This window comes from Idiotropiscis lumnitzeri, chromosome 6, assembly GCF_059441095.1.
Source record: "Idiotropiscis lumnitzeri isolate Australia: NSW breed Sydney's pygmy pipehorse chromosome 6, RoL_Ilum_1.0, whole genome shotgun sequence".
NCBI lineage: Eukaryota > Metazoa > Chordata > Actinopteri > Syngnathiformes > Syngnathidae > Idiotropiscis > Idiotropiscis lumnitzeri.
This window is the reverse complement of record NC_142396.1, coordinates 18,741,463-18,754,370: the sequence shown is the minus strand read 5'-3', so window position 1 is coordinate 18,754,370 and position 12,908 is coordinate 18,741,463. Positions and strand designations below refer to the sequence as shown.

General features: G+C 38.2%; 2 protein-coding genes across 3 annotated transcripts in view; one reads left to right on the top strand and one right to left on the bottom strand.

Moving 5' to 3' along the window:
* ccdc73 (coiled-coil domain containing 73) overlaps positions 1-12,908 on the top strand; it is a 51,619-nt gene that overhangs the window by 21,119 nt on the left and 17,592 nt on the right. For both annotated transcript variants that reach the window (XM_088299490.1, XM_088299489.1), the window contains exons 2-3: positions 3,530-3,657; positions 10,723-10,801. In XM_088299490.1, the coding sequence (XP_088155616.1) occupies positions 10,754-10,801 (48 nt within the window). In that variant the 5' untranslated portion in view covers positions 3,530-3,657; positions 10,723-10,753. The remainder of the gene's footprint in view (positions 1-3,529; positions 3,658-10,722; positions 10,802-12,908) is intronic.
* LOC148335504 (DEP domain-containing protein 7-like) lies at positions 8-8,280 on the bottom strand. The gene is made up of 12 exons (XM_088299491.1): positions 8,120-8,280; positions 7,768-7,953; positions 7,179-7,320; positions 6,984-7,079; positions 6,708-6,883; positions 5,283-5,484; positions 5,030-5,167; positions 4,795-4,949; positions 4,543-4,685; positions 1,981-2,106; positions 688-763; positions 8-384 (listed from the first exon to the last, which is right to left on the bottom strand). The coding sequence occupies exons 1-12, from the start codon at positions 8,184-8,186 to the stop codon at positions 185-187; spliced, it is 1,707 nt and encodes a 568-aa protein (XP_088155617.1). The 5' UTR covers positions 8,187-8,280; the 3' UTR covers positions 8-184.

The window sequence follows — 12,908 nt, the reverse complement described above, 5'->3', positions numbered from 1 at the left end:
CATGAAATGCATTACAAGGAATATGTTTATTTAGAGTATAGTTCAACAAAAAGGTTATCCACCAGTGTTAAATTTAAACATGCCATGTGTGCATTTCATAAATAGCCAGCACAATGTCTTTTAAGCCTGCTGGTTAATTAACTATTCTCCATTTGATGTAAATGACAGATAGCAAAGCACGGACCTACAGCAGATTAACAGCAGATTCACCAAAGTAATTATTAAATATTACAGGATGCGCTTGGTAAAACTGCCTAAGTCGACGCTTTCTCTCCTTGGCCGATATCTTTGTGTCGAGCTGAATGATGTGAAGTAATGACCAGAGTTCCTGATCAGTGGTGGTCTTTGTAGTGCCAGTGTAAATCCTGTTGGAAACCTGACAGCCTACAAAACAAGACATTTTTTCTCAGTCCCATATGAATTCATGATTTTTCTTTTTTAACTGCAACAAATTATAATTTTTTGCGTGGTTTCTGAGCATTAAATATACGTTACACAAATTGACCATTGATAAAACTTGTTCTTTTTCAGACAAGACTTGCTATCTCATAAATGTTATCAAATTAAAATTACGGTCTTAATCTACTTTTCCGATCCCTATGTTTAAGTATTTCATGGACAATGCCATTTTGATCCGTTATTGTTCATTTGTTTGCAATGCTTTCCCAATTCAAAACAAGTATTCACCAGTGACATCGGGCTGTCTCTCCTGAGCAAGCCCAACCAGCTTGTCGCTCACTTCTTTGTGCAGGTCTCCAGGTATCTGGGGCAAAATGTAGAAAAGTCTGTTGGTAAATACTTTGTTTGCATCGAATAATAGCTTTTTGACGTTTACCAGTACAAACCATTTATCCTTTACAGTGTAGTTCTCAAACAGGTACAATACATATTACAGTTAGAATTTCATAACTTGACTTTTTGTAAACTATGACTTGATCACAGTGCGCCTGTGATTTTTTTATTGTAATTTTCAATGTGTACTGTACATAATTTCAATATACATAAAGCATATGGTTAAAAATAAGTCCGTGCACAGTGAAGTAAACAAAATCAGAACAAAACAAACAAAAACAGCCAAACATTTAAACAGATTGACTAAAACATTAACCCATTTCTCACCCTCCCCACAAGGAAAGAAGACCAATCAATCGTCTAAAATCTGTGCTTTTATCAAAACTGTCAAACAACATTTACATTATCTAGATATAACATAAGGGGTTGCCATATTGTCTCAAATTGTCAAATTGCCTCACATTGGAATCTGCCACTCAAAATATATTTTATCCTCTCTAGATGTATTGTCAGTTAGGCCTTCCTGCCACATCTTCACTGTCGGAACCTTTGTACTTTTCCATAAAATAATCTGTTACTTCGCTATTATGAGCCCATATGAGACAAAACATTGTTGGGGTTTACTTAAAGTCTTAAAAGCCTCAGCTATTTTAAGGACAAGGATAAAAGGACCTGGTTCGATCATAATCCCGATGACCTCAGACATAATCTCACATACATTGGTCCAGAAATTATAAATCTTTGGACAGGTTACAAAACTATGAAGATGCATTGCAACAGAAAACCTGCATTTGTCACATGTAAGAACCTGTGATTGTTTTTGTTTGTTTCACTTTCTGACTGGTGCACTAGCTGAGATGTCAGTCACATTGAATTCAGAGAAAGACTTTTGAAAACAACATTTTAAAACAAAATTTAAGCGACCCCAATCAGCCACCACAACCATCCTTCCAGTTTGACAACTTTAATGGGCTTAGCAGCTCAGCCTGACAAACTAAACCTGCTTCTGGTATTTAGGGGTGATTATTGAAATCTGTTGACCAAAAGTCATCTTTATAATTGAGAACTGTTAATATTGCATTATTTTAAAAATTTTAAACACCTGACAGAAAAGTGAGTCATATTAGTCTGTGTGCACGTTGAAACTGAGCGTGAAAATGCATACAAAGTACTGACAGACTTTTATACCTTTAAGATCTCTTTTATGTTGCTGAGCATGAAGACTACCATTAGATCTTCTCTCTCTTTTGGAAGAGCTTTGCTGTTCAGGATGGCCCTGGAAAAAGTCCTCCTCACTGCAAGTCGGTTCTCCATCTACGAACAACATACTCATAACGGGCACAGGTCAAGCATCATGCCTGAAACTGACATAATAAAAAGTTCATGATTTTATTGTTTTTGCCAGTGCTTTGCCACCCACAATGTATGGCAGTTGTTTGTAAAATCAAAGTCCATGAGTAATTATGGTCTGTACTACCTTCATAGTTTTTTTTCCCCACCATGCAGCGCCATGATTTGCGCCTTGCTGATTTTGCATCTTTATCACTTGAGACCATTTCACTACATTTGTAAAGCATGGAGTTACTGAGCAAAACTATCACTAAAACATTGGTGCAATCTGATAATTGGCCAATTGAGCATTAACATTCAGAAAGCTTACATTTTCCATGAACAATATAACTTTACATCACCTTCATACAATTTATCCAGAGCTGATCCCTCCAAAAGTGTTCACCCTTGGACTGTTTTTCTCCCTATACCCAATAAATTGAATACCGCCTTACTTACTATGACAGTTAGTGTTAATATTGGTAAATAAACAGATTTATGTAAATTATTGATGCAAGTTACATTATGAAAAGATTACCAAAAAATGAGGTGGAGCGCTCCAAAAGTTGCAGTGAGTCCCTGCATTTAGTCAGGCACAAAGACGGAACACTGGTCTGAGTACTGATGCCTCCCCTCAAATGTTTAGAATTATCTCCAAGTTTAAAACACAAATACCACAAACTATGATAGAAATCATGTTTCAAACTTGTTGCAAGAGTACCTGTTAAAATAATTTGCTTGTAGTTAAGAGACACTTGACGGTTACCTTCAAAAGCCCTAAAGAACACCAATTGTCAGACTACAAGACCTCCTTGAGCATTTTAAATCCCTACGCAGCATGCACAAACATGCAGAGAAGATTCACCGTAACTTAGATATCGGTTCAGACTAAAATTTTGCTTCACGCCAACATAAAAACCTTACAACAGTCGATACGGCAACTTCTTGCCACCTCTGGGGAACGTTTTAGATATTTTTTAACATTTTGATTTTGTCAGGAACATTTGCGTCTCTGCCAAAACAACCACATTCAAACAAGAAAGACTGCATGAACACATTCTGTTTAAATTGTCATTTTCCTTTGAATACCTTTGAGCGACAGAAAGGCAGATAAAGATTTTTTTTCCCATTATTTTATTTTTGTTTTAAACCGTCTTGGCACTATATTGATATTGTAATATACAATGTACAGTTTTTGTTTGCAGAATGACAAAGGTCAAATTTAGTGGAAAAAGTTTAAATAAACTATTAATTCATTGTATATGATCATGTTGCAAAGATAAATTGTTCTAAAAATTAAGTAAAATGAGAATTTGAGAATATTTCTTGTGCGGCTCTCAAAAGAAATTCAAAACTCAGCACTCCATTGTGCAAACATCCATTCATTAGCTGTACTTTTCCTCACTAGGGTCACAGAGGGTGCTGCAGCCTATCCAGCTATCATCGGGCAGTAGGCGGGGGACACCCTGAATGGTTGCCAGCCAATCGCACGGCACACAGACAAACACCCATCCGCGCTCACACTCATACCTAGAGGTAATTTAGAGTGTTCAATCTACCTGCCATGCATGTTTTTGGAATGTGGGAGGAAACCGGAGTACCCGGAGGAAACCCACGCAGGCACGGGGAGAACATGCACTCCACACAGGAAGGCCGGAGCCAGAATTGACTTGTGCAAACACACTTGGCTGATATAATTACTGTATTTCATATTGGTTTTCAGCCTGTCCTGTGCGTGGCCATGCATTGTATTTTATCTCTAGAAATTTATTCGGTGTTCGTAGTTTGTTACTCTCCTTTGTGTAATTCAGCAAGACTTGAGTGTAGCACGTACTATTGCACAAAACACTTATTCTGGTGTTTTGAGACGACATTTATCTATAGCTATTGGTCCAGCAGGGCCCAACGGTCTTCTGTTAATGACTACTCATCCTCATTTTGTGATAATGATTCTGGTTTGAATTACACCTGATTGGCCGTCTTAGGGCCATGAGGAGCTAACCGGCCACAGCTGTGGAGCTGAAGGAGCTGCCTACAGAGTCAAAACATGGTGACATCAACAAACTAGACTAAATGTTATCTATTCACAAGCCACGATACTCTCACGACAAACCGTAATAACTACTTGCTCCCACCTCCAGAATGTTCCCGACTTATCTGTAAGAGCGGAAAATATAGGAACTACCTGGAATAAAATACGGACAAATTGGAACACTTGGTATTTCCAATCACTTCAACATAACTAACGTTTACCATTTTAAAATGTTGGGGCCTTTCAGAAAGCGCACAAAAACTTTTTTTTCCTCCTCAGAATTTATCTGGGCACAGATTTCAGAGAATAAAAGAAACGCAGATACATTTTCAAATGACAAATGTAATTGCCGTGTGTTCTCTGTACTACACAGCATGCATGAGTCTCACCTCTTTGTCCAGTTTTATTTCTTGTGCGTCAGCTGCCACAGTCATAAACACAAGGATTCGACAAAGCTCCTCTCTGCAGCTTGGTGGCAGCAGCTTCAAACACAGCTGGAGAACTTCGAGTGCTGTGTCCAATTTGGCATTCACTGGAAATGGACAAAAGGGCGACAGAAAGATAAAGCCAAGCTGGGACAATGTCTTAAAATAACATCTTTGATTTAAGAAATGTGATTAATGGTTCACTCTAGTCTCTACCTAGCAAATCAGTAACTGCTGAATATACATCAGTCATTTGTTCAGGAAGTATTGGAGGTCTGTCTGTGCTGGTGTAGTGTCTCACCAGCGTACCATACAGCAGCATCTTACACTGAGCCATGCCGCTTTCAGAAAGGCATTCATTACCTGGAGCCAGATAGTAAAATCATTACTGTATATAATTGCACAAGTAGCACACGGGTGGGTCGGTTGCAACTTGTACTCGTGCTTCCCTGGTGCGTTGACATCAGCTTGCTCAGTCCTCTGCTGATCTTGAGGGAACAAGAGAGGCAGCTCTCGGCTCAGCTTCACTACTGGTTGGTCGGGGAGGAAGTCCAGACAGTCGAGGGCTGCACAAAGCCACCCATCGTCGCTATGTGATGAAGTGGTAAAATATAATGAATGTCACAGCTGTAATGAGTTTTATACACAGTATATGTCCTACCCGCTTTCGTTTTGAACTTATGTTAGGGAAAGACAAAACATACTGAGAGTCCCTGAAGGCCTTCAGGATCTGTCTGTCAAGGTGGTTGCTGTCGTAGATCAGGTCAGGGTTATTATGAGTGATGTGGCGTGATGGAGCAGAGCAGGAAGAAATTTGGCTGACCTGAAGCACCCCCTCCAATAGAGGGAGATCCACAAGTTTTAATAACCTGAGGAGAGTTTGCTCCTGCCACACCTCATCTACCACTGTGGGGGGAGCACAATGAATACATACATAGACGTGTTCCACTTTTCTGTCAGCATTACTTAGAGGGCATTTAACATTTCTGTTTTAAATAAAGTGAAAACAGATACAAAATTTAAAAGCAAAAAGTGTCTCACTATGAGCCTTTTTTTTTAACAACTGCTACCATTTCCATCCAAACAAAGTAAACAGAAAAAAAAAAAACAAGCACTTGTAAAAGTCACAAGCAAGTCTCAAGTTGCAACCTTAAAGTTACAAGCAAGTTATTGGGGTGGGCGTAGGGGAAAAAAAGGCTAATTTAAAGCCATCAAATTTCATGCATTAGTTTTCCGAAAATCACAATTCAATGCATTTATGGCGTTACATTGTGTATGACAGAAAATGTGTCCCATAACCATTGAAAACCTATATACAGTACATTGCTTTTTGTGCCAATCAAATGACAGACATGCTCACGACCAGAAAAGCAATTCAGAGGGGGGTTCGCGTATACATGTCTATGCCAAAATTGTGACTGCATTTTTGAAGGTGTCCCTGGAATGCCTAATTGTCTATTATTTTGTCTTTTCAATTAAATGCATAACTGGCTGTCTAAAATCTACTCAGTTATAAGTGAGCTAAACTGTCAAGTTAACCGAGCTAGCTTAGATTCAGAATTTACACAGTTATTTTTCCTGTGCATGACAGATGAAGGTAAAACACTTATCCAAGAATCGCATGTTTGCTATTGTCATTTCACCAGTTTCATCGAAAAGACAATTCTTGAATCCAAAACATATTCATCATTGGAGCAACCCCTGCCGAGGAGGGGAACTCCAATCATATGACTTGGACTTTGGGGGAAAAAAGATTCATATCACATATAGGCAAGAATAGAAAAAGTCAAGTTCAGTATTTCAGTAGCTCAGTAGTGTTTGCCATATGACTCGTATCCCTCACCTCTGGGCTTGTTCGGTCCAAGTATGCACTGAAGTACTACAGCACCCCAAAAAAAAAAAAAAAAGGTGGCAAACCACAGGTGTTTCTTTTTTTTTTTTTTGATTTTTTTTTTTGGGGGGGGGGGCGGGTGACTAACGGGAAAGGGAACAAAATGCTGAAATTCAATGTTTGCTTTAGCTGTCCCCCAATGTTATATAAAAAACTTCTTTGACAGATTTCTAGACAATAATACCAGAGAAATTATCAGAATCACAACCACTGACAACTTTTATACGTAATTTCTCACCTGACTGTGGTAAAATAGAATGCGTCTGCACTCTGTTGGGACTCAGACTCAAATTCTCCTCTGGTAAACTGGCACTAACAGGATTGCCTAACTGGGGAACATTAGCGGATATCTGAGAGATATCAGGCGTTGGTATTAGACATTTTGGCCCAGAGGAATAAATATGCTCAGCCTCGCTGCAAAAGCAAAAAAACAACACTACCTTGATTAGGTTATGATTCAGGCGTTCACAGTACATGAAAGGAGTTCTGTGGATGGATTAGGTTGACGGCATACCTATCCAAGGGAGAAGAAGAGAAAAGTTTCTGGATACTGCTCACAAGCTCATCCTTCTCAAGGTCTTCCGCTAATGGCGCATGTTCATTAACAAACCTGTCAAATACAATTAGACAAAGGCCACACATTTACATCTTGAAAAGCACATTGTTGGTGTACTGAATGTAATGTATCCTGTATTAAATTCTGACTAACCTGTAAAGAGCACTCTTGCTGTCCTGAAACTCAGCCTGCTTCTTGTCTTTCCCAAACACTTTAGTTCCGACTGACTCAAACACGTTGCAGTCCAACAGAGCTTGGCACACGTTCACCACTTTGTTCCGACATGTTGTGGCACCTTATATTTTTAAGAAAAATACTTTTTTGGGAGTTGGCTAAGATGTAATTAGCAGGCATAGAATGTAACGCTTACACAACTATTTGAAGCATTTATTCTGTGGTACTAGCTACTGAATTGTCCATCTACTAGTATGCCCTTGGTCCTCACTCGTAAAACAATCCAGTGCACAAGTAGGACAACCAAGTTACCTCTGAGGCAAATGTGTGCAGTAGTTGACAACTGTGTACAATTAGTATTACTAGTTACAGGAAATTCCACTAGTTAATCAAGCCTTTCACAAAGTAGTACTTGTCATATACAAATGTCAACCAGTGCTCAGTTTAGCCCAACTACTCTCATGTAATCCTAATCAGTAGTCGTGAGGTATATTCTGAGGACCTAGAACGTACTAGTAAATTTATGGGCAGTGAAGCAATTGAGCATAGCCATACAGGGCAGCCTCACCCTCAAAGGCCTTATCGCTGCCAATGTAGTCTGCCACAACATCCACAGCCTCAGAGCCCAGGAAGCAATCATTATGGGACACAAGGTAAATTCGACGACGCCTTCCTTTTAATGAAGACCTCAGGTGGCAAATGAGGTTGCTTCCTAATGAAGGACACTGAGCTGCCTTCACGAGCAAACCTCGCCCTGGAAAAAAAACGACAAGACATAGACAACATTATCCCTGTCATATGAAATTAAACTGTCTCTACAAACCGTTTCCACGTGTTAAGACAAAAAATTAATTAAAGAACAGAATTAAAAAGACACGAGACATTTTCACGCCACCACATGATTTAAGAAAAAAAGAAACCTTGAGGACGATTACGTAGTTTCTCAGCAAGGTTCAAGGCCACAGCTCTTTCTTTAATTGAAGCCATGCTTCCAAACTTCGAAATTGAGTCCGGTGAACACAGCTGGCAACGAAGAAGCAATCAACGCCATTCAAGAGTAAATAAACCCTTCTGGAATTATTGAAAGTGACCACTAGATACCGCTAAAGACCAAGACAAAGAGTTCACCCCGGCCTAACAACTGCCTGCTCTTTATATTCTTATATTGTACTGTGCTTTACAAACGCAGCGTGTTATTTACAAACTCAAAAGGTTCTGAAAGAATATCACAATGACGGCAAGATTGTTGCTAGTTTAGCCAATGCTACATTGGAGGCCCAAATAAAATCTATTTGATGATTCGGATATTTATTTACATTTTCTTTATAACTTAAACGTATTTACCTTACCACTGTGAATTTTCTACACTTTTAAAATTTGGTTTACAAGCTACAAACAAGCATTGTAATAAAATATCCGACATTTGCCACCCCAAAAGCACATTATATTTATTTGTTATTACCAATGGGAACATGACAGTCCTAAGGTTGAAAAACAAAATACCCGTATGTTGTCCGGCTAATCGTCACTTGATTAAGGGTGACTGCCCACAATAACACGAATTCAGTTTCAGGCTATTTTTTCCAAGGTTGGTAATGTATATCAGCTTGTTTCAAAAATGTATAAATTAGATTAAGATTTCTTCAATTGTCGAATATGCGCAAAAGTACCTTACATTTTATATCAGCATTGGATTAGCTAATTTTGAGTTTTACTAATCATTGTTTTGGCGTTCAAACTGCCTTGTTAATTGTTCCTTAAATGCAATTAATTTCTGATTGACTAAATCCAATGCAATTTTATTGAGATGTTAATTTAATGTATTATTTCAATCCGTCAAATTAGTCAGTTTTTGGTTAATTTTTGAGGGGTATGTGATGATGGTGATAGAAAAAGCTATGACTAAAAAGTGTAGGTACATCACAAAACAAACCATTCCATTATGAATGCGATTTCTTCTCTCTTTTTCCCCACTTAAGTCATGTTACAGTATTTTCAGTAGACTGACAGGATTTTAAGAATATGGGTGGAAAAGGCAGCATTTGCCATTCGTTATCTATGGCTGAAGTTGGATTGGATTGCTTACAAATTTCAGGAATTGTGACTGACACACTTTACCCTAAAATCTCATTACTTGATAGGAATGTTCCAATTTAATGAACGTGACTTACTTTATGGTAGACTGTCTCTTTATGGTTTTGAGGTGAGGATTAATATTTACTCAACCGTATAGGTTACGAGTGTAAGACGCTGGGGTTTACCCACTCTGACACACTCAGTCTCTATTTCTTTCTCTCTCTCTCTCTCTCTCTCTCTCTCTCTCTCTCTCTCTCTCTCTCTCTCTATCTCTCTCTCTTTCTCTCTCTGTCGCTCTCTCTCTGTCGGGCTCTCTCTCTCGCACGCGCGCGCCCACACACCTACACGCACATGTGCACGTGAAGATGCTGTATATATAACACGAACATTCTCAACACTTTGATACACCAGCACACTTTAACTTCACCTTACTCGTCATGGGGTCAGAGTGTCATTTTATTACCCCAGGCTGGCCATTTCTAACAGGGACCATTTAATTCCTCGACATGATTGATACCTGTTCAAGGTAAATGAGAGGAAAAAAATCTGTTCTATTAACAGATTACTGGCTCAGTGTGACCTCCCACTTCTTGTGACGTTTTCAGATTTTATGTGTGTGCGTGTGCGCGTGCGCGCGCGCGTGTGTGTGCGTGTGTTTCAGATGACTTGTATGGACATATGCTGTTGTACAGGCCCATCTATAGGGCGGATTAAGCAATTTAGATAATTTAAAAAGCACTGACAGAAACATTTGTCTATTCAGTGTTATTGCTTTGACCCCTATCATTGTCAATGGGCTGGTTCATTTTAATCTCGATTGGTTATAAAAGTGCTTTTGCACTACAGTGTAAGTAGTATAAAACAAAGAAATTAAAAAAAGGGGGGGGGGCGTAATTTCATAGCCATTAGGTTGGATTAGAATAATTGGCAAATATTATGAGCGCTTAATATTCAGACCCAGTAATTTAATTTGACAATAATGATTGTAGATGGCTAAATAAGTGTACTGCAATGGCCAAAATAAAATGGAATCTTGGTGTTGATGTTTAATTAAACATCAAAGTCAATTCATCCATCCATTTTCCACACCACTTGTCCTCTTCAGGGTGGCAGGGAGCTAGATCCTATCTGAGCCATATCTCATCTGATTTGAGCTATTCACCACTCTCCAGTCAATCACAGAGCACAGACTGCACAGTATATAGAGACATATTTATATATTCATTCATATTCATTATTATTATATTCAGCCATCACATTCATTCACCATCACTTATGGGAAGTGAACCAATGCTGATATTGCATAGTAATTAGAACAATTAAATTATCTGTCGCATGGCCACATGTAGAGAATTTACTTGTGTATCCATTTCTTGTTTATTTTTTTTTTGATGGTGTGTCATGAGATTTTTATAATGTCAACGTTTTTTGCTTTGCCTTGGATCAGGTTGTGAAACAGTGGCCTGCATTCAAGCAACATGATGGAGCACAGCACGGACCCTGGAGTTCTCCCCCCCAGCATAATTGTAAGATGCCACTTAATCTTATTCATGTATTTGAAAACACTGATAATGTTATTTCTCAAAATAATCATCCACAATGCAAGATAGGAAATGCACCATTGTATTCTCTAAAAATCGCTGCAGTTGTTTATATTTTTGAATGATCAGTTTGCCAACATTTATAGAAAATGACAACGTCCCGTCACTATTGAGCTCAACGGGCCCACGGTCACCAGGTTGGTGATGCCCTGCTATTGTGTACCATTGAGCACCAAATTTCCTTTCCCTCTTTTCACTCACCCATTCGCTCATATTATGCTAACCAGTATGATTGAAATTCCTGCATTTTAAAATTAGTGTTGAAATAAATCAACCCCACTCTGAGACTATTTAATAAAACCAGAAACATTTTCTCACGCGATCATTGGCCACTTCATTGCATCTTTACAATGTCATACAATCGGTCACTGACGGTGTAGTGGTACACTCGCCTGAGTTGTGTGCGGGCAGTGTGGGTTCAGTTCCCACTCAGTGACGGTGTCTATGTCTGCCCTGTGACTGGCTGGCGACCTGTTCAGGGTGTAGTGTGCCTTTCGCCCGTAGTCAGCTGGGATAGGCTCCAGCACCCTCCCGTGACCCTGTACAGGATAAGCGGTGTGGATAATGACATGACATGACATGACAATGTCATAAAGTGGTTTTGCCCTGTTTCTACCATTAAGAAGCTGAATTCAAACAATACAACTTTATTCATATGTTCACAGTGGGAGCCAGTATTTAATGCAGTTCCTATGATTCTTCTTTTCTCATGGATAAAGATACCGTCATTGTAGAGGTGTCATTATTAATTGATTGATTGACAATTAATTGATCAGCAAATTATTACTATTTTGATGGATTAATTGTTTAAGCGGCATTCTTCATCCTAAAATTGTCCAGATCCTGTAATTTCAGTCTCTCAAAAGTAAATATTCTCTTGATTTCTTACATCCTTCATCACAGCAGACTAATTAGCTTTTGTGTTTAATCAAAATACAACATTTGCAAACATCTGCTTTTATTTTGGAGAACAATGCTCAACATTTTTCCTTTTTTTTTCTGACACATAACCGACCACTAGTATCCGAGTTTTGATCAATTTATGGCAAAAAAAAGTCATATAGTTTAATCTATTACAAAAATAGTCACAGTCACAGCCTAGTACTGTATGAATAATTTGTAATTGGCACATAGTTTTACCCTAACACCGAAACCCAGAAGTGTAGCCCTTCAAATTAATCACTACAGAAGAAGTACTGCTTGGTTTCGAAAACCATGGTGAGTAGCTCTCATGTGATATTGCTTAATTGTTGTTCTCTTTTGTTTCGAGGTATAGCCATTATTATTATTATTATTATTTTAAATGTATTTTATAATTGGTTAATATTTTTAGATACTTTTTAAATTTCAAATTTTCCAAATGCTCGACATTTCATCTTAAATATTAAGTAAATATTATGTGACTTATGTAGTCCACCATGAAAGTGGACTGATTATGTTTTTGTGGAATCAAAATAAAACATTAGGTCTTTGTTTTGAAAACAATTATGAATATTTTCTCTTATTTTCTGCGATATTACGGACCAAACCAGTAACTGAATCATAATTAATTTATGTTTGTGCATTTTCAGTACTGTCAATTGGAAATGTCATATTTTTTGCTGATTGGCTCCAAGTCAGTCCTTAGATAATTTAGAAGCATCAGAATTGCATCACTAAATAAATGATGTGTTGTGGTAATTTTTGTTTCTGCCATTTCAAATTTTTTTTTTTAAACATAAAATGTTTTCACTGCCCCCTGACAATTTTCCTTGCCATCACTTTGTGTGCAAGTTTGCACTTGCCTTTCTTATGCAAAATTTGATAACGAAAGCAACCATAATTTGTCTTCAATTCAATAAATCACATTTCACATGCTAAATTAATCATTTGCATACCTCCCAGAATGCCCAAAATGAACTGCAGAATCGACACACTCATGGGTGCGCCTGGTTAGCTGATCAGCTTCCACTTTTTTGTGTGAACTATCAAATCTGTGCTTGTTTTTTGCATGCGTAAACTATTGTAAAATCAAGCCACAAGTGTGGTACTG